This window comes from Lissotriton helveticus, chromosome 5_1 (assembly GCF_964261635.1).
Source record: "Lissotriton helveticus chromosome 5_1, aLisHel1.1, whole genome shotgun sequence".
NCBI lineage: Eukaryota > Metazoa > Chordata > Amphibia > Caudata > Salamandridae > Lissotriton > Lissotriton helveticus.
Window position 1 is genome coordinate 511,543,596 of NC_136065.1, and position 21,083 is coordinate 511,564,678.

At 45.9% G+C, this 21,083-nt stretch overlaps 1 protein-coding gene across 3 annotated transcripts in view; it reads left to right on the forward strand.

Moving 5' to 3' along the window:
• Nucleotides 1-13,294, forward strand: part of SZRD1 (SUZ RNA binding domain containing 1) — a 44,914-nt gene extending 31,620 nt beyond the window's left edge. For 2 of the 3 annotated variants that reach the window (XM_078642846.1, XM_078642843.1), the window contains one exon: nt 11,889-13,294. In XM_078642846.1, coding sequence (XP_078498972.1) covers nt 11,889-11,991 — 103 coding nt within the window. In that variant the 3' untranslated portion in view covers nt 11,992-13,294. Of the gene's footprint in view, nt 1-1,703; nt 1,804-11,888 lie in introns of those variants that run through there. The other variant, XM_078642845.1, reaches the window with a different exon arrangement.
• The last annotated feature ends 7,789 nt before the right edge of the window (nt 13,295-21,083 follow it).

Here is a 21,083-nt window from a genome sequence, read left to right on the forward strand (position 1 = left end):
TGGTTCAGGGGAACTCGTGAGCACTTTGTTTTGCTCAGCCCCGCTCTCCCTTTCACTGGCCAGGCTAGGGACATCAGACGCACCACAGGGGTGGAGCCAGCTTTGCGGAGGGAAGGCACAGCCCTATTCAGGTCCCAGATGCAACTCCTCCCTTCCATCAACATGCAGATCTCCCTATTCACCACCGGGCAGACCCATCCTGGCTCCTGGATCCAAGCGCACCAGCCAGCCCCTGTCACTCACAAGCCAGACAGTCCATTCTCATTCACTGCACACAGAAATGCCAACTTCTAAAAGTGGCACTTCTACACTAGACACATTAAATCTGCACACACCGTCGCGCAGCATTTAACCTCACGAGTTCGCACATACCAAACTCGCCCCTGCACTCCCCACACATCAGGAACCACCATGGACACACGTATCTCCATGCATTCCTAAGGGAGGGCAGGCCACTCTCAACACACATACACAGAGCGCGCACACACTTTACACTGGACCACAGTGAAAAAGTGTGCAGAGGCATAAAATCACCATCACCAGGTTACAGAAACAGGCTAGGAAAATGCTAAAAGTTTCGAGGTGAACCTGCCAAAAGGGCCAAGTCAAACATCCCCTATTACTGCAAAGCTGAAACTAATGGAATTGCGACACTCATGCCCCCTAATTTGAAGCTGTTGTGGGAGGCGGGAGTAGCTCATCCTGGCTAGCATGTCACTGAGGGAAGGAAGACCGACTAACAGTAGTGTAGCTTGGATTTCAGAGCAGGCAAAGGAATTTATAGAATTATTGGTAGCCTTGGGCTGGTGGAATATTGGCTGGTTACCAGCCAGTGAATAGTAGAGGGATAAAATGTTGTGTTGGGTATCAGTCTTCTCTGAATCAGTCTGATTATGATTTTTCCTTCTAATGTTTCAGCAGGACCTCTTGGTTTCTGGCTTTTGTTGGGTCATAACCATTACATATGATGTTATTCATTGCTTTCTTCAACCTTGTTGATGTATTTTCAGTAGCTATTTATGGTGGGGAAAATAGAGCTGTTCAGCCTGTCATATTTGTCTGTATGGTGGCAGTGACAGAAAAGTAATTATGGCAGTGTTTTAAACCTGTGTCAGATTAAAGTGATTTGGGGGAGGGGGACTGAAGCTTTTAAGTCCTATAAAACACTCATGAAATGCAAACTAACTTCTAGACTGGAGTCATATTTGTGACATTGTCTTCTGCTTTGTACAATAAAGTAACAAGCAATGGCAAAGCCAATGTGTCTCCCCTATCTATGCAAGTGCTATTTATTGGCTTTGGCCATTTGTTTTAGCCACGGTTTATACCAGTGTGGCTGCTCTTTAGCATGGCTAAAAGTTAGTGGTGTGGAGAAGTGGAGTGCCATAGTGTGTCAGAAAGTGGATTGGCAGGAAAGTGCAAAACAAATGCATACACGAGTTGTCCTTGTACAATTGCTGTCAAATACAAGGCTCCTGGAACTCTACCCACAAAAGCACACACTTCAAATATGAATGTGACCTCGTGTAATGTAAATTTTGGTCATGTTAAGGTCTGTAGTACCTTTGGGTTCGCTCAAGTTCAGTTTGCTTTATAAAAATCTTTTAGTAAAAAAGAAGATGAAGTACCTCAATCACAGCACGAGCAGCAAACGGACACTAATTAAAAGAAATCAATTTGTACTTTTTTCATGCGCCACACAGAGTGGAAGTGATGCAGGAACTGATATCTTGGACATGCTGCCAAATTATAAGGACGTTAAGAAAAGTGATAATGATTGGTAAGTAGTGGACAGGCTAAAAACCGCATTTTAAGGATAAAAAAAAATACAATAGGTTGCTAAGCGACAGCAGTGCATGAATGTTGCCTTGAGGCTTGACCTCTGAGGAGATGTGATTGGGTTTCTAGTATCCTGGGTTCAGTCTAAAGTTTCATTCAGATAATTTCTAGGAGCCCACCGTATTTTTCTTCACTTTATTGCCCTCAAACACTACCCTGTCACCCCGAAACAGGGGTTTATGAGACTCCAAATCAGTTGTAGGTAACTTTCCGGGTGTTGAGGACCAGTTTAAAGTCCAGGCTCTATTGCATATGTTAACTAGTAATAATGTTGCCTTGAATGTACTGTGGTGCAAAAACGGGATATTGCCTATCCTTTCAGTACTTTTTGTTTGTGCCTCATTACCATTCTCAGTCTTCAAGTCCACATCTGTTTAGGGCCCAATTCCTTGATGTTTCCTCTGGGACTGTGGATTGCTACCCCTGTGAGGTTTTGTGCATCAGCCAGGCTAGATCCACACTGATTTTCAAATCGATGCCATCCTGCGACATGAAATCTGTGTGGTGGAAAAGTGTCTTGTGGCAATGAAATCAAAACATGACATAAGCAAATTGCATACTCTTTGTGTATGCTTCTTTTATCAAGGCAGTCTTGAATGGCTGGGTGGAGACTTTTCTTCACCATTCTTCTTCAGGACAGTTGCTTTTTGGAATAATTCTAAATTTTTCATGAGTAACATACTTGTTAATGAATAGCGTCATTCATTTTGTCATGCAAATGATTTTCAGGCAAGCGCTGATCACTAAGTAGAATTTGACTATTTCCGTGGTTTGAAAAGATCTCGAAATGCCTATGCATAACAATAGTGTCAGGTATGCTTGCAGGTAAGTAGCCATCTTTTTGAAAATATATTCAGCCAGATCGAGAGCCTTAACTTTAAAGCTGTATAATGTATGTACGCTGAAACTGGTGTATATTGCTACTCTTTGTATGGTGCCTGGCTTCCATCTGGTGTCGGAGGATACTTCAGTAGGTATAAGACTGTGTCTGTGACGTTCTGTGAATGTAAAAGATTCATACCAGATAGCTCAGTGGGCTATCCCACATCCATTATGCTGTCACTGCTTCTAGTGTCTTCCTCCCAGGTCCATGCAAAATTCCCTGATCTCTTCTATGAAACCTTTTTACCTTTACCTAAGCTGCATGATGTTTGCTTTTCTTTTCAGTGGCTATGATTTCTGCCTATAGCGCCCTCAGGGGTAAAAAACAGACATGTAAAAAAAAATTTGCCCGAGTGTGGGGGGCTACTGTTTGCACATGGGCCCACCCCCAAAATCCTTCTCCCTGGTGTCCTAGTGAGATTTCTGATTGGGGTTCCAAGGTCCGAAATCTGTTTGTAAGAGGCATCGCTGGAAACACCCTTTCCAGCGAGCAATGCCTCCTACAAAAATGGGGCCATCTAAAACCCCTAAAACCTCACCGGATGTGAGGGCCAACAAAGTGCAGTTCATTTATAGATGAAAAGTAAACTCCATTGGGGCGTGGCTTGGACGCCGAGGAAGATGGCGGTTTAGAGCGTCTCTCCTCCCGTCACGAGCGTCTTCACCTGGAATTGGAACGCCTTTATGTGCTCACAGCTGGGATGTGACCGAAGATTCAAGCATCGGATCACTCCCTGACTGTAATGAGCTGACCTGCGTGTCCGGGGCTGCAGCGGATCTAGAGCTACACCGAGTGAGGCTCCGGACGTCCATGGCGGCAGCGTGACTGAGGGAAGGAAGACGGAGCGCGATGTGAGCTCCTGCGGAGCGCAGCGAAAAACCTGACATCATAAGAGGGACTGAAGTAGGTGGGCACGTCTACAGAAATTGGCGCACCCGGGCAGACAGCTGAATTTACCGATCGCGTGAGTACAGTGCGATCGGCCATGCTGAGACTTCCCTAACCTTTACCAAGATGGCGGCCGCCACTCGGTAATGCCTGCAAGACCGAGGCAAAGTATCTCCCCTCATTAACTCTGCCCAAATCAGCCGGTTTTGATGCCAGACGAGCATTGCTGTAACCCAATCCGACATATGGGGAAGAAATTAGTCACACATTAGTCACACATTCCAGATCTGGCCAGGGGGAGATGAATGTTGCCACGCTGTGTACCTGGAGTGCATACCATTAATCTAAGAAGCATCCCCTAAAGGCTACAATGCAATGCTGATGATATGTCCATGAAGGCTTAAGTCTGCTGAAACGATCACATGGATTGCTTGACATCAAATCACAGTGGGCTCCCTAATCAGACCCTCCAGCTTATCGCGATTTCGCGATTTGCAAAAAAATCGCGAAATCGCGCGATCTCTGCAAATGCCGCGATATTTGGCATAAAGCCCGCGAAATTTGCCGTTTCCGCACCCATTTTCCATTTGATTTGCGGCTTGCGCGGCGAGAAGAGAAGGAGCCAGGAGGTCGAGGACCCGCGAGGGAGAAGACCACGGTGGCCGAGAGAGGGAGAAGACCACGGTGGCCGAGAGAGGGAGAAGACCACGGTGGCCGAGAGAGGGAGAAGACCACGGTGGCCGAGAGAGGGAGAAGACCACGGCGGCCGAGAGAGGGAGAAGACCAGCACCACACCAGCAAGAGGGGGAGAGAGCACGAAGCGGCAGCGACACACAGGAAGACTCTTCCTCATTCCTCAGAGACTCGCAGCAGGAGGAAAGCCGGCCGGCGGCGAACAGAACACTGACAGGTACCGTCCGTAGGCAAGTTTAAAAGCAGCTGCGTTAAGAAGCGCTGCCCGGGTGGGAGGGGGGCAGTGGAGATGTGGAAGAGGAGAGAGGGAAAATCTTTTATTGCAGGCCTCGCCCGGCCTTGGGTAAAGTTTTTATTATTTATTTATTTATGCACTTTTATATAGCGCGGACTTTACCTGAAGGCGTCAGAGCGCTTCACATTAGGAACAGAGATGAAACATAATGAGAAACCTTACAAAAGGACAGATTGCAAAAACATACGTTACTTACATAAGGTAATAGTGACATTTGTGAGCAAACAAAATACATGAGGTAGTAAAAACTGTGAGCAACCAAAAATACATGAGGTAGTAAAGGTAATAGTGACAATCGTGAGCAAACAAAATACTTGAGTAAAAATTGTGAGCAACCAAAAATGCATGAGGTAGTCAAAAGTGCACAAGAGGAGATGAAAGTGACAAGTGTGCAGTTATAAGAGAAAACAGAGTATAATTTGAGGTATAGTACTGCAATAAGTGCTAGACACTCAGGCACAGGAACAAGCGTTACGTGGGCAAGGTCAAACAGTAAGATATCTGTGTTTGGTGTTGCAAAAACCCCAAAATAAAATGCCGCTAAATGCCGCTAAATTTCCATTTTTGTGCCGCTAAATTTTCATTTTTGTGCCGCTAAATTTGCCAATCCATGCCGCTATATCCTGGGGGGTCTGCCTAATGCTCCAGTTTCAACAATCACCACGTGCACTTAATGAATGAATGGATGGGACGCTCTGTTCCTCAGATGCCTTTTGCGAAGTGTTATTACTATCAGTGACCTGGTTTCTGGCTGACCAATCTCCTATTTAGGCTAGTGCTGTCTATTTTGCGCCGCGTGAGTGCCGAAGGGGAGCTTTCAAAGCGCTGCCCAACCTTTTAAGCATCCCAGGAAAGGATCAAGTGGTCGCAATGGGTACCAAAGATCAGGGAACCCTTAAGAGACTTAAAACAAACAATTCGAACCCGGGATCACCAGACAAACCAAGGAATGTTCCTACAGACGCACTAGACATGATATTGAATAGGCTAGACGAAGTGAAGGATCTAGCCAAGGCCACTAAGGAGGAAGTGGTGGCGATCCGTCAAGATATCCGAGATACTAATGCACGCCTAACAGAAACAGAATCCCGGATCAGTCGCCTGGAAGACATAGAGGCTAAAACTTCAACGGCTCTGAAACACCTACACATCTCCTCTGACCAGACAACTAGACGACTGGCGGAGTTGGAAGACAGGAACAGGAGGGGGAACTTACGCATTTTTGGAATTCCGGAAGGGTCAGAAGAATCGGAAAGTTCATGCATTAAGTTCTTGGAATCCTGGTTCACTAAAGCCACGAACATGACCTTTACAAACCCTCTTGAATTTGACAGAGCGCATAGAGTCCCAGGAAGAATCACTAAAACGCAGAGAGGACCAAGGCCCATCGTATGCAAACCATTACGCTACCAGCACGTGGAGCAAATCCTAGCCTTCGTGCGAAAGCACAAGCATATTCTGTGGAAAGACTCCAAGGTATACATTTCTCAAGACTACAGTAAGGAGACCGTGGAAATAAGGAAGGCTTTCCTTGCCCTACGTCCACAACTGTCAGTGAAGGGATACCAATTTGGGTTTGTGGGCCCAGCGAAGTACAGGGTGACAATACGAGGGTCGTCTCACTACTTCACGGACCCCATGAAGCTCAAACGTATGCTTGAAGACGTGGAAGAACGAGATATGGAACGCGACATGGAGACTAATAACCCGAATGGTCTAGCAACCTCGGCTTCAGGATACAAATGAACACGTCTGGGCTTTAGTACTCCCATCAAGCTCTCTATGCTCTGTTCATGTTAAAGTTTAATGGTCCTATCTGTTGCTAGGTTACTACATGATGAGGCATAAAGTTTACGGAAGCCCTCTTGCACTGGGAAATTTATGATACACTGAAATATGGCGTAAGGGGTTGAATTAAAGCTCAGGAAGTTTCTTCACTTTCCTTCTCTCGTTTTGAATTGAGCAGACTCGCATCGTTGACTCCACTGCGGTGGTGGATGGTAAGATATAAATTCCAACGTGTTGCTTAACTCCAGACTCCGGTACACTGGCAGGTTACTCGGAGTAGACCGGATTACGCTCCGGCAGCATTGAAAACTCTCTGTTTCAGGGAATGATTGTTAATGATCTATTGTTTTTGCTTAGGTTGCTCACCGCTGATGCGTTGACTTAGAAACTGCTAACCATTACGAGCCTTTTATGAAGGATATGATGCTATAATATCTTACAATGGGCCATGTTGTTGTATTATCAAATTTCTGTTCAATAACCATAGCTTAGTGGGCGCTCAGGAATTTTTCCGATTTATAAGGAATATACAGTGGAAGCGTGCTATTGATTGCATGTTGGCTCAGCCACACCATTTCATCGTTCCACTTGCGTAATGTTTGTATGCACTTTGTGTTATGCATAATAGTTCCAATGTCTGTACATGACTAGTTTAGACGGGAGGGTTACTGCGGTTTTCCTCACGTCGCCATGCTTCTGTACTACAGTTGGGGTGGGTGGGGTGGGGGGCTGTGGGGGATTGGGGGGGATGGGTGTTGTGTTTTATGGTCCGTATTATTTTCTCTTCTTTATCCTTCATTCTATTCCACTCATCTTCTTCTAATTTCTGTGCCACTTCTCTCTTTTCTATCTCTTCTTTCTCTTCCTTCTCTTCTGGTCTGTCTCTTCATTCTTGATTGGACAAGTTGTATCATGCATATGATGTGTTTGTATACTTGTACTCCGGCCACTCGTGATATATCCCTAGGCACCCGAATGTGTATTCATGACTGTCGACCGTTTTCCATCATATGGAGCAAAACAATGTGTTCTTTACATAATACACCGTGTAAGATGTCTTTCCTTGGTTCTCATGGAATAACCATGATACATATACTACTGTAAATGTCACATCCACCACTGTCCACTCCACTTGGTACAACCTCACTTGACCGGTTGAAAATTCTGTCCATGAATGTTAAGGGTCTGAATCAGCCCGTTAAAAAACAAAAGATATTAGACTATCTGCGTAGGCAGAAGGGGGACATTGTTCTGCTGCAAGAGACCAAATTAGATGTTAAACAATTCTACACTCTGCGCAACAAGTTTTATTCGGCGGTGGTAGGATCTAGTGCACTCGGTAAAAAGAATGGAGTTCTGGTTTTATTGTCAAAAAAGTCCAAGGTAGAATTACTGTCATCCTCATCAGATGAAAAAGGTCGCTGGGTCATGGTGAAACTCTCTAGGGATAACACGGAATTCTTTGTCACTAATGTTTACGCACCTAACACTAATGATTTAGAATTTTGGCAGGATTTAGTCAAGCAGATTGCAACGATACCCGATACGGCGGTACATATAATTGGGGGTGATTTTAATCTTCCACTTGACCCAGCCTTAGATAGGGATTCTAAGTGTGCATTCAAACCCAACAAGTCGCATAATGCCTTCATTAAATTATGTCAACAATTTCATTTAATTGATGCTTGGAGAATTCAAAACCCTACAGATAGGGATTACACATTTTACTCTTCCCCTCATGACTCATTCTCCCGCATTGACTACATTTTCATTACACAAAATGGCGTCGCAAGGATAGAGGATACATCAATTGAACCAAGGGTACTGTCGGACCATTCGTGCATTTCTCTATCCATCAGTAACACTAAACCATCACCTAAACAAACGTCTTGGAGATTCAATGAAGAAATCCTACACAAAGAACAATATAGAGCTGAGATTCTGGCAGCTATTAGATCTTATTTGGAGATTAATGCGAGAGGGGACACTTCAGACCTAGTGCGATGGGAGGCTCTAAAAAGTACAATAAGGGTGTGTGCATCAAAATCCGTTCAGCAATGAACAGAAATTGTAATGTAAAGCTGGAAGGGCTGGAGGCTGAGATAGCTGCCCTAGAGAACAAACACCAAATGACAAGGGACCGGGAAACGCTAAATATCATGACCAACAGGAAGTACGAATATAACAAACTAGTGAGCGAAAGGGCGGGGGTGTGGCTGGATAGGAAGCGAAGGTTTAAGCTATGTGAATCTAATAAAGCCGGTAAGAGCCTGGCGGCATACTTAAAATTCAAAGTGCAAAAGAATGCTATTAATGTTATCAGGGATTCGGCGGGAGTTGCTCACTCGGACCCCCAAAAAATTACTGAGGTCTTTAAAGACTTCTACGAGGACTTATATGCTAAAAACGAATTGGTAGCTGGAGATAAGATTCAGGAATACCTACAGGAGTGTGAATTACCAAAGTTAAAACCTGAACAGCAACTTAGTCTTAATGAACCGATCTCAGCCAAAGAGGTGCAAACAGCGATCAGGGGATTGAAATGTGGGAAAGCACCGGGGCCGGATGGCTTTACGGCTAAATTTTATAAAAGCTTCGCAGCAGATTTGGTTGATCCTCTTTTGAACCTCTTTCATGAGTTTACGGAGTCGGGGGAGGTGAAGGGCACGTTGGCAGAAGCGACTATTGCAGTTTTGCCTAAGGACGGCAAAGACCCGTCATTACCAAAGAATTATAGGCCGATTTCCCTGATTAATCTGGATTGTGAAGTGCTAGCCATGATCTTGTCAACCCGGTTGCAAAAAGTCCTCCCTACCCTCGTACACCCGTCTCAAGCGGGTTTCTTAAAACATAGACTGTCTAGTGACAACACTAGAGTACTAGCCCATGCCCTAGAGAAAGCAAAACTCTTGAAAACTCCCACGGTAGCTGTTACACTAGATGCAGAGAAAGCCTTCGACAAGGTAGATTGGTCCTTCCTTGAGGCAGTTTTACACAACTTTAATCTAGGAAAGACGTTTACTAAACTTGTAATGGCTCTGTATGCCGGCCCTACTGCTAAGGTCAGAGCGGGTGGTTCCTTCTCTTCCTCCTTTTGTTTAAAACAAGGGACGAGACAAGGTTGCCCGTTATCACCATCTCTATTCTTACTAGCAATAGAACCCTTTCTGTGGCATATTAGACATAATGACGCCATTGCTGGGGCCCCATTTGATGACTGTACTGTGAAATTGACTGCATACGCTGATGATGTGCTGATACTAACGGAAAAAGCTGACGAGGCTATCCCGGCCTTGATGAACACAATTGAGGGTTTTTCTAGAGTATCAGGATATAAACTGAATAAAGATAAAACAGAAGTTAAGTTACTAAACAACATCGGGGGTAAGGAAATCCTGGGATCATCCGGTCTTACTTGGCAACCAAAAGCTTTTAAATATTTGGGGCTAGATTTCGAGAAGGACTTGATTACAACTCTGAAATTAAATGAAGACTTAACGTTAAAAAAAATCCATGCTGCTAGACAGCTGGTCACCTAAATTTTTGTCCTGGTGGGGTAGGGTTGAGACTCTTAAAATGATGTGCACGCCTCTAGTCAACTACCTAGCTTGCATGCTCCCCATGACTTTCTCAGAAGAATTCATCAAGAAGGTAGACAGGTTGTTCGGAGAGTTCCTGTGGCGAGGGAAAAAAGCCAGGATATCACAAAAAAAGCTGCAACTAGCAAAAGAAAAGGGCGGCCTGGGCCTGCCCTCGTTCAGGAACTACCAAACAGCCTTCCTCTGTAAACAGGGAGCCCTCTGGCTGGTTGATGGTACATCCTACACTCCAGTATGGCTAACTATTGAACGTTCGCTAATGGCACATGCACCCCTCTCGGCTCTCCTCACCATGGACTTGGCCCATGTACCCCACTCTAAATACATCCTACTTAATACCAGAAGAGCACTTCTCCGACTCGACCAGTCCCATAAAACTGCTTTGGTGGTCAAGAGATCCACCCTGCTCTCATTATGGCATAATCCTATGCTCCGGATAGAAGGGAAGACCCTTCTCTGGGAACTATGGGCTGCAAAAGGTATACACATAGTGAATGACCTCTATGATAATGGTAGGCCCCTACCCTTTTCGACATTGCAAGAAAAATTTGATTTACCACCCATAGAATTCTACCAGTTCTTGAAACTAAAAGCTGCTATCTCCAAATGCTCCCTCAATAAAGACTCGCCCTGTCTGGTGACCCGCCTCCGACTACTGTACCATGCTGATCATTTTGTTTCCAGAATATATAAACTACTCCTCCCCCTGCCCAAGAAACCACATAGGTTGACCGAAAGTAAGTGGGAGTCGGAGCCTAACTCCACAGGCATTGTGTTAGACTGGGAGGTGATACACAACACTGCGCTAACAAACAAGATATCCCCGATCCTATGTCAAACGAAATATATGTTGTTAAATAGAGTGTTCTGGACCCCTCAGAGATTGTTTAAATGTAAACTGAGGGATACGCCTAACTGTTGGAACTGTCAGGAAGCACCTGGTGACTTGGCACACATGCTTTTTAATTGTTCCCTATTGCGACCATTTTGGAGTAAAATATTTACATATATTCAACAAGTGCTTGGAATCACACCTACCCAAGAATTTATATACGTCATTTTGGGCCCTCTGGAAGCGCAATTGCCGGACATTCATGACAGACAACTGCTTGATATTATGCTGACATTGGCGTGCAAGGTCATACTTTACAAATGGAAAGATTTTGCTGGAGTCAGCTTCAAAATGTGGCTAGAATGGCTCTCCTTCTTAAGAGGGCTGGACAATCCTGCACTACAGTCAGCCACTTGGAAGCCCTCGAACTCCAAACTCTGGTCATCCCTGGATGCGTCATCCTCCCACTTTGAACCCCCGTGAAGCGCATCCCAATAGCTAGCTTCCCAATATAGGATCTATATAGAATTTGGTGTGCGATTATATATGCCTACTGTATATTTCCTGTTACGCATGCAACGTGTTAGGTCTGCGTAAACCAGTTGCTATTGCTCTATGGATACACCTGTCCTCTTTTCTTCTCTCTCTCTCTCGCCTCTTCTCTCCTCTCTTCCCTCTTTCTCTCTCCCCCCTTTTCTTCTTATCCTTCTCTTTGATTTGCTTTTTATTAGTGTAAGCGTCCTTATGCCAACATTTTTGTCCATTTGTACACTGTAAGACTTATTGTATTGTCTTTATTTTCATCTTTACTCTTCAATAAAAAAGATTTGAATAAAAAAAAAAAAAAGTAAACTCCATTGTTGTGTGCCATAGCGTGGTTTTAATTCAAGTCACTCATTTGCAGTCATAGAGATAGTTCATCTTGCTTGCTTAGTTGTGTTGTTTCATTGGATTTCTGTATGTGATCTGTTATTTTTAATGAGAGTTCTGCTTGCAGATATCTGACGTATGCATTCTTCTCCTGAAACGTAGCAATTGTAAAATCATTTCCATGCTTCATTTTCTTACTAGGCCAACAAGAATCTCCCAGACAGAAGACAGTCGGCCATCCAACAATGTGATCAGGCAGCCACTTGGTCCGGATGGCTCGCAAGGCTTCAAGCAGCGTCGATAAATGTGGGCCCAAGTTCCTGCAGCAGAATGCAGGGTTGCCTGCTTTGGGTCACACTGCCGAGGCGCCGCCGGCAGACCGATGGACATGAGCAAAGGGAATGGCCTGATTGGACTTGCACTGTGACCCCCTTTGCGCCGCCCACTGTGACCTTAAACCCCGTGCACTGTGACCCCCCTCACCCCTTAGCTCCACCCACTGTGATTGGCACACCGATGTGCGTTGTACCAAGTCACTGGTCAAGGAATATTAAGGTGAGGGAGGGGGGAACCCCGGAGGACCCTTCGAATGCAGGAGAGAGTATGGACTTGAGGTGGCTTGAGTGCCACTTTTGTTAAAGCTAGTGCAAGCAATAATGTTAATGAAATTTTGTGGGGGTGGGTAGGGTAAGAATAGGTTTGTGTTTCCCATATGTCGTTTTTTTTTTCTTTGTCTTTTTTTTTTTTTTTTATTCCTGATGTGCATGTTGCTCTCCTGGCTTGAAATGAAATGGTTGGCTTCAGGTGGGGTTTTCTTTTGGTTTGTTTTCTCAATATTTCAAGTCCGTCAGATTTACACATGCATGGCAGGGGTTTTAATTGTTCAAAGATGGAATGAATTGGTTTTTACAGAAAACGATAGTTTAAATTGATCTTTGGTAAACTAAAAGTTTGAGCAAAATTTGCAATTCAGAGCTTAGACCAGGCAAACTGCTATCGGGGCGGGGGTTACCCAGAGAAGAACTAGGGAGAGAAAGACTGGCCTTGCTTCCTTGCAATGTATTCTTTGACATGACCTTGCGGTCCAGCAAGTGCCCAGATCTTTAGTGGTGTCGTCATGAGCTTAGAATGTCCTGGGTTTGATTGGAAAGGAAGAGACTGTGATGACTTGAGTGATTGGTGGTGGTACTTCCGTAGTCGAAGTACCGCTCCCACTTTGGCACCAGCTGAAGCTGTGCATGCCTGTTATTGCCCAGGCTTCAGTTTAGGAATACATTAGTTTTGGTGTTTTTGTTTTTACTTTTTTTTTTCCTGGTCCGTTTTTGTGCCAGTCTAAGGAAGAAGGATACAGGGTGTCCGGTGCCATGATGCTTGTGCTATTCCGTGATCAGATCAAGAGTGCGGGTGGGACAGGGGACGTCCATGTTTATGCAGCAGACCTGGTGATGGTGTTGCCTCAGTCATCAGTCTTCATGCAGCCTTTAGATGGGCGCATCTCTGTCATTCTTTTCGTTCATGGTACGTTGTTCAGCTCTGTACCACATACTTTTATTTTTAGAATCATACTATTGGGAACAAACCATGCAAAATAAAGTTTAAAAAAGCTGTCTTTTTAAAATTTCTTTCCTAACAAACCATCGGTTTATTCGCTTTGATTCAGTTTGTTCTCTCCTCATCAAATAGAAATGCCCGTATTTATACATGAAATGTCTGTGAATGCATCACTTAAGGATAGAAAATAGAGCACTTTCTTTCAAAACACGTGTGACTATGCAGGAACTACGCAATATGTTCTTGAGTTGTCCAAGCTATGTATCAAGATTAGAGTTCAGGCCTCATGCCTTGTCCTCCGAGTCCTCAATCATTCCCAATGAGTGATTTAGTATCCATTCAATTGAATGCTGCGAGGAAATGGGGTGTATTATATGATGTGGGTGTGCAACCTCACAGTATAATACACTTGGCAATCCATTTAGAACCTTTAAGTTTAATTTGTTAATCCTTCAGCTCAGTCCTGGGTAGCTGTGTCAATGAGCAGCAAGGTTTACGCAAAGGAACAAGTGTAAAGCATTTAAATATCGCCAAAACAATTGAAAAAGAAATCGACAACACTCAAATCTGGCACCAATTTATAAAAATAGACTATTTTTATAAGAAATGAGACCCAAAGAAAACAAAAAAAGATCCACAGGAGGGTTCAGAAGATATGGAATTTACAAGAAATAATAAATCAACACATTTCACTCCACTGTGAACAAGCAATGGCAAGTTCAACAAATTTCTGTTTTAGAAACCCTTCCAGGAAAAACTTGAGCGAGTGTAAATGCGATCGAGTAGAGTTACTTTAGGTAACCAATTCCAGCAGGAAGCTAGTCAGGGGGACCAGCAAGGTCCTCAGAAACAGTTACCTCCACAAAAGAAGCAGTCTTCAAGCAGTTCCAGGCACGTTATCCTCGTTGAAATGGATTCCTATGGAGTGGCCCTAATGTAAGTGATGAAGGATGCTGAAAATGCTCCATGGATTCTGTGGATGGGATGCCATCTGGGGTCTCTCTGTGGCCAGTGCTCGATCTCCGACTTGAGGGAGTCGGTCCTGCTCACAGGGTGGATGTCCCACGAAGTCCTCTCCAATGTGGCAGAAGTCCAGTAGCCGTCTATCTGTGTTGCTGTCACCGCCAATGCTTCCTGAGTTGATAGCTTGTCCTCCAAGGGTCTCAACAGCACTCCCCTGCTTGGCGAGGTCAGGTGCAACTCTGTGGATTGGGTCTTTGTCACAGGTACTGCCCGGCTGTGACAATATCAGCTTGAAGACTTTCGGCTACCAACCTGCCCCAGCAGGCTTCTTAAGCTACGAACAGGATGCCAGTCAGTTGGGCCATGGAGTCTCTAGTCTTCCCTGGGCTTTGGGGATCACTTCTCCTTGAGCAGGATGCGTCCAGCACAGTCCTTTTTTCACTAGCCACCAGGTCCAGTCTTCGGTGCAACCTCTTTGCTGGTCTTTCAGTGCAGCAAGGCATACCTTATTCAGTCCTCCTTCCAGGCCAGTTGAGATTGAGGTCGGGGGTGCCGTGTCATGCTTGGGAAGTGCCCTCAGGGTAGGATGCATTTGGTAGCCAATGGGCTACCTGGTTCCTGCCCATTTGCTGACAACTTCCTTTGGCATGTAACATCTGGATCAGGATGCACCGTTCTGCCCACTCCCAAGATGGCGAGACCACTATTCCGTTGTATGACCTCAGCAGCCAACCTGTGGGGTGTGGCGTCATCAGGGCATCACACCCCTGGGGAAACTGCTTTGGTAACTGAATTGCCCCGCTCTACTCCCCGTGCCAGTCTATCTGCCTAAAGAATAAGGCATCTCTCCACCATAGTGTTACACATTTGACCTTCAAAGATGCTTTCCCTTTGAAGCCTGTCTTCTGGGGCGAACACCCATGTGGCTTCCAGTGGAGACCTCTCTGGCCCTGGCCTTTTTATTATTTATTATATTTTCTCAGTAACTTTACTTCACAGGGGAGCCTATGCAGGATGGCTGGGCCCTGGATTTCCCCCCATTTCAATTTGCCACTTGTTCTTCAGGTTTGTTGTTCTCTTAGCACTACCGTGTCAGACACCCCCCTTATATGGAGGTTTTTTAAATCCCTTAACAGCGCGTCCGTGCCAAAAGCAATTCTGTCTAAGCCTGGATCGTGCTGAGCAGTAGAACCCCCTGCCGGGTTTGAATCGCACACCGTCACTAGAAAGTGTTACTCTGATAAAAAAACTGTGCTATTTGAAAACTTTAGAGCAAGGCTGTGCATGCTTGGATTTGACTGATTGTATGTACTAACTGTAGCTTCTAATTACATGTGCCTACCACATGACAATGTCCTCGAGTGCGAAGTCTGCTTTCTATTAACTCGCTGACCAAAATTTGGGGCGCTCTTGTAAATGTATGCTTCATAGTCAAGCATGCGCCATAACTGTCTGGATTTATTGACAGTCACCAGCTTGACCGCATTTTTGCTACAGAAACTTAAGCGTATGACTCTTCAAGTCCCTACTTACTAAATGTGACACCGCCGGGTTAGACTATCCATAGATTATACAGACCCTTTAAAATGGGTGGGGGGGGGCTATGCATTATCTGTAGAGATTGGCTAAGGCTAAAATCTAAATTTGCATTAACAACATCCCTCGATTATTGTCCTTCTGCTTAGAGCTAACAAAAAACAGTCATTTAAAGGAATGTTTGTTTACCGCCCTCCAGGTCCCAGGAGTGGTTTCTTAAAATCCTTTGGCTCACAACTAGAGACTGGATCTGTGCTACGTCTTGAATGATTTTAATTTCCATCTTGATGTCCCTGATGATTAAGACACTATGGCCATATTGGAAACCATGCTTTCGGTCTCCCACAACTACTACATAAAGCCACCCATCTGGATGGCCACACTTGAGATGGGATCTTCTCAAATGGCCCTCATATCACAGTGAAAGATTTCTTGCCATTGCCCTGACCACTTTGGGTTATTTAGAGGGTGTTCAGTTAAACAATGATAGCAATTTAAGAATGCACATGGCGTACCTACAAGCTATCGTGCTTAGAATAAATTAGATGGCAAACAACTTGTGCAACAGCTTGTGTGCGCTTGTCCCATTCTTTCTCATGATCCAGAATTAGCCACTATAGAGTACTCGGAATAGTTAAACTCCACTATCTGCATACTAATTCCTCTTAAATCATCTAACTCAGGCAGAAAGAAACCCTCTGTACCATGGTTTACACAGGTACTCCGACTTGAGAAACAAAACTGTAGAAGGCTTGACAGAAAATGGAGATCCCACTATGATGCACCGGAGAAAGAAATATACAAACTCTCCTTGACTAGACATAAAGGACTACTTCCAAAAGAAAAAATGGTCTTCTATACACAGCAGATTGAATCATCTAAAAGTTCCTCTATGAAATTTTTTCAGGTGAATAACAAACTCTCTAAACTTTCTGATAATAAAGGAGCAAACAGTAGTCAACGTTTTTGTGACTCAGTTGCCTACTGTATTTCGAAGAACAAAAGGTCCTGAGCAATTTCAACAATTATAAACAAATGCAATATATAGAACACGATAGTAGCTATATAGTTCTCCTGTCCAGCCGGAACAGGGATTTATTGTAATGGAATAACACAATAAGACGTGAATACAAAACAGCAATCATTGAAGGTAGGGCACAGTCCTGTACCGTACTCGAAACTAGGGACAGAGTGGTAAAGGAAAATAGAAAAAGAGAAGTTGCACAGGCAAAGAAACAGAGCAGCCTGAACACTTGTTATATCAGTGCAATTAGTGTTTTCCAGGGTAGATCCTACACAGTATTACACAATGGTTACATGTATGTCTACTTATAAAAGTCGACTACGTTTCGATCCATTGCTCTAATACATAAGGATCATCTTCAGGCCTAAAAGTAAAATTATTTTGCCTGAGTAAAACAATGCGCCTGTTTGGAAGGAAACAGGGAGAGAGAACAAAGGTTTTCTTTAGAAGAGCAAGGTTTTAGGAAGGTCAGCATTTTGATCGTTTTTTCACACAGTTACAGTATTCGGAACCGCAGTGAACCTACGGGTATTGTGCCGCTTCAATAAACATGTGTAGAGGTGAAGGACCGCGATGAATAACTGTCAATTCGCGGTTGTCATCCGGTTTGTGAGGGCAGTGCTAGAGAGAAGTTAGTGCTCACGGTGTGGATGAATTAACCGTATTACGTGATCTCATTTTATTGGCACTTTTAGGGTGATAGGGTTTGCCACATGCCTACTATCGTCACGGGGGGGGACCCGCATGCGAGACATTGTGCTTATCGGAATGAGTTATTAGCTACGGTCAACGTCTGGAGGCTTACCTCGGGTTGGAGGAAGCGAAGTGCTGACTGGGGCATCAATTTGTCAAGGCGTTCTGCAGGCGCGAATTGTTTGGATTCACAATTACGCTGTAAGAACGAAAAAGAACGGGTTTTTTGGAACAAGGGTTAGCATGCACCGGTGGTGACAGTGTTAGTGTCGGAAACCTACCGCTAAGTAATTTCAGTCTGCATTCACTTGATAGATCGGATTGGGTTTGAGATTGCACGTCCTTCTGGGCGGTTTCTGGATGAGAAAATCCGCTGTGAATAAGGGCGGAAAAAATTACAGTTACGGGGAGCCAGGGGGGCAAGCGGGCGGTCGCGGCCGCTGCCAAGGGAGTGATGGACTTACCAAATTAGCTGAACATTGTCAGGATGTCTAGGCAAGGTCCGTGACAGTCCGCCGGAGTGCACTTGCCGTATGGTTCACCTGTGGAGCTACACGGCAGCCATATTATGAAGCCTAGAGCGAGCGGTCAGGTGATCCTGAACCTTGGTCATGTGCTTGTTGAGACACGGAACCGTGGCGGACATCTTTGAGTGGTGAGAAGTGGCATGTGGCGGACATCTTTGAGTGGTGAAAGGGTGATCAGTGAACGAATAGGTGAGTTTAAAATACGGCACGAGTGAACGGAAACTAACATTGAATTTTTTTTAAAAAAAACTGAATTATACAGATTATAAAACTACACATTCATATCAATGAGGGCAAGACTGGAGTTGGTAAGATTTCGTGACTCCCCATCTGAACGGCTGTTGATCAAGGGCGACATACATTTAATCCAGTGCAGTTCATTCATGGTTTCTAGGCTACAATAAGGTAGTCCAGTCCTCACTCCTGTTGAGACCTGTCCGTATAGTATCAAATTGGATTATGCTCTTCAGTTCTTCCCGATTCAGGAGTTTGGCCAGATTACCACCTCTCTGTGGTAATTTGACAACCTTGAGGATTGTCCTTCAGAGATCATCCTCCGTGTGGTTCTTTTCTGCGAAATGTTCAACCAGTGGTGCATTGGGAGTCCTGCACCTAATACGACTCCTATGTTGACAAATGCGGGTCTTTGCTTTTTGAGTAGTCTGTCCCACATACATTTTCGGACAAGGGCACAATATCGTGTAAATAACATTCTGTAGTAGGGGATCTCTGTGTATAGTCATAATCTAGTGAATAGTCCCGCCCATGTGCGAGGACCCCGGCAATCAAAAATAATCTCTTAAGTTGTCAGAAAATTGCAGAACTGCAAAGACACTTAAGAGAAAATTTAAAGACAAATAATGCAGCCTATATCCACAGGCTACACTGTCCAGTACTTCAACTAGAAAATTCCACCAAATATCTACAAACAGCAAAGCCTGTCCAGATTTCCCTTGCTTCAACAGCAAACACCCTCAGAAATGATAGAGAGGAAGGCATGGACAGACAAGCCCCATAGGCTGCCATTATGTGGCTTAAATAGGATACTGTGCCTTTAAGAGAACTTTCCAGAACTTCTCCCAGTATCCCAGAATGCATAGCAGGTCCCTCTCATCCTCAGTTCTTTTTTACGGCTCCTGCTTACAGGACCCTGGTGCATTGAGCTCTCCCTTTTTCAAGGGTTTTTTGGAGTTTTGTACATTTTTTGGATTTAAAAGTGTTTTCAGTTGCTACTTGGTGTTTCCTTTCACTTCTGTGTGTTTGTTCAGGCTTTTTAGGGACCTAAAATGCCTGCTTTATTCGACAAGTGCCCAGCATGTGGAAGGAAGAAGGCCAAGTCTGATCCACACGACGTCTGCATTCTTTGCCTCCCTGAAGAGCATGTCCCTGAAAATAGTGACATCTGCCAGACCTTTTCTACAAGGACCCTGAGGGAAAGGCTGAGAATTAGGCTCCAAGGCCTGGAGGAGAGGCGACTGCAGGCTGCAGGTGTGTCTGGGCAGGCTGGGAAGGCTCCCTCTGCCCCTGCTGAGGCCTCTGGGGGGCTCCCCAGAGGCAGGAAGACCAGCAAAAGGTCCCGGTCTCCGTCGACGTCGATTGCATCGACGACGACGTCGCGAGGGATGACGACGGTGTGTTCCTCTTCTCTCCGGGTCGAGACAGCGCGGAAGATCGACGTCGAGAGGCCTGGGTAGGCCGCCGTCTAAGTCACCGTCGACGTCGGAATCGAGGCATCTACGGCGGAGGCACCGGCGCTTGCCGTCGAAGCGACACCGCCGGTCGCCGTCAAGCAGATCGCCGTCGTGGGGATCCTCGACGTCGAGGACTGTGAGGAAACTGTCGACGAGAAGGAAGAGTCGACGCTCGCCGTCGAGGTCTGACCGTTCGTCGTCGAGGGGGCGACGGTCGTCGTCGAGGAAGAAGAACTCGACGTCGAGGAGACGGCGTTCGACGCCGGAGTCGAGGGGTCGTTGTTCCACACCTGAAAAACGACGCTCAATGTCGAGCAGGAAGAGATCAGCGTCCCCGAGGATCTCCGCCTCCCCTAAGCGGCGCAGAAGGGATTCTGGTGCGAAAAGTCACGCTGGATCTGGGGAAGGACGTCGGAGGCGTCGCTCACGCTATGGAGGGTCTGGGTCACAGGCTCCTCCCCCTAAGAAGTCACCGGGCTCGGTGTACTCGGTGGTATATACACCGCCAAGGCCTGTGACTCCCCCACCTCTACCGAAGGAGGTTCCTCCGGTTAATCCGCCGCTACCTCCACTTCCTCCGCTACCCCCTGCGGGGCAACCTCTGCCGCCTGTCCCACCTCATGGGCCCGCGCCTTTGCCGGAGAGGCCTCCTGTCAGGCCACCGAGGTCGGTGTCGCTGCCTCTGCTTCCGACACCTCCTAAGGGGACACCTACTCCGATACCAAGATAGGCCACGGAAGACGCCTCCACGGAAACAGGTGGAGCGCCCACGTACTGGGAGGTCGCGCTCCCGTTCCAGGAGAAGGAAACGTTCGCGCCACAGGTCTTCCACACGATCTAGACGGCGCCACAGGAGGCACAGGTCTCGTTCCCGGACCAGGTCGTCAGGGACCAGGGACTATTCCCCGACCTTGTCGGATTCGTCAGACACGAGGGTTTCACCGATTGATGATCTGGTGTCCTTCCAGGACGTGCTGTTACGTGGTGCGGCGAAATTGGGCATTACTTTGACGGTGCCCACTCCCAAGACATCAGTCATCTTCGAGACACTACACCAGAAGCATTTGTCTCGGCCGTTACTGCCACTGGTACCGGGTCTGGAAGAACCGGCCATGGATCTTTTTCTCACCCCAGCGGTGACTAAGGCGGCACCCTCGAGACTGCAGAAGAAGTACCGGGCTCCGGACTCGGACCCGGCCTTTCTAAGGATGGAGCCTCCTCCGGATTCGGTGATTGTGACGCAGCGCGCAAACAGCATGCCACCACGCCTTCATCCACGGTTCCGCCGGATAAGGAATCTAGGTGGTTGGATTCGTCTGGGAGAAGAGTTTGTGGGACTTCGGCGACATCAATGAAGGCCGCTAGTGCCACTGCCTTGTCGGGTCGATATGACAGAGCCCTCTGGGAATCT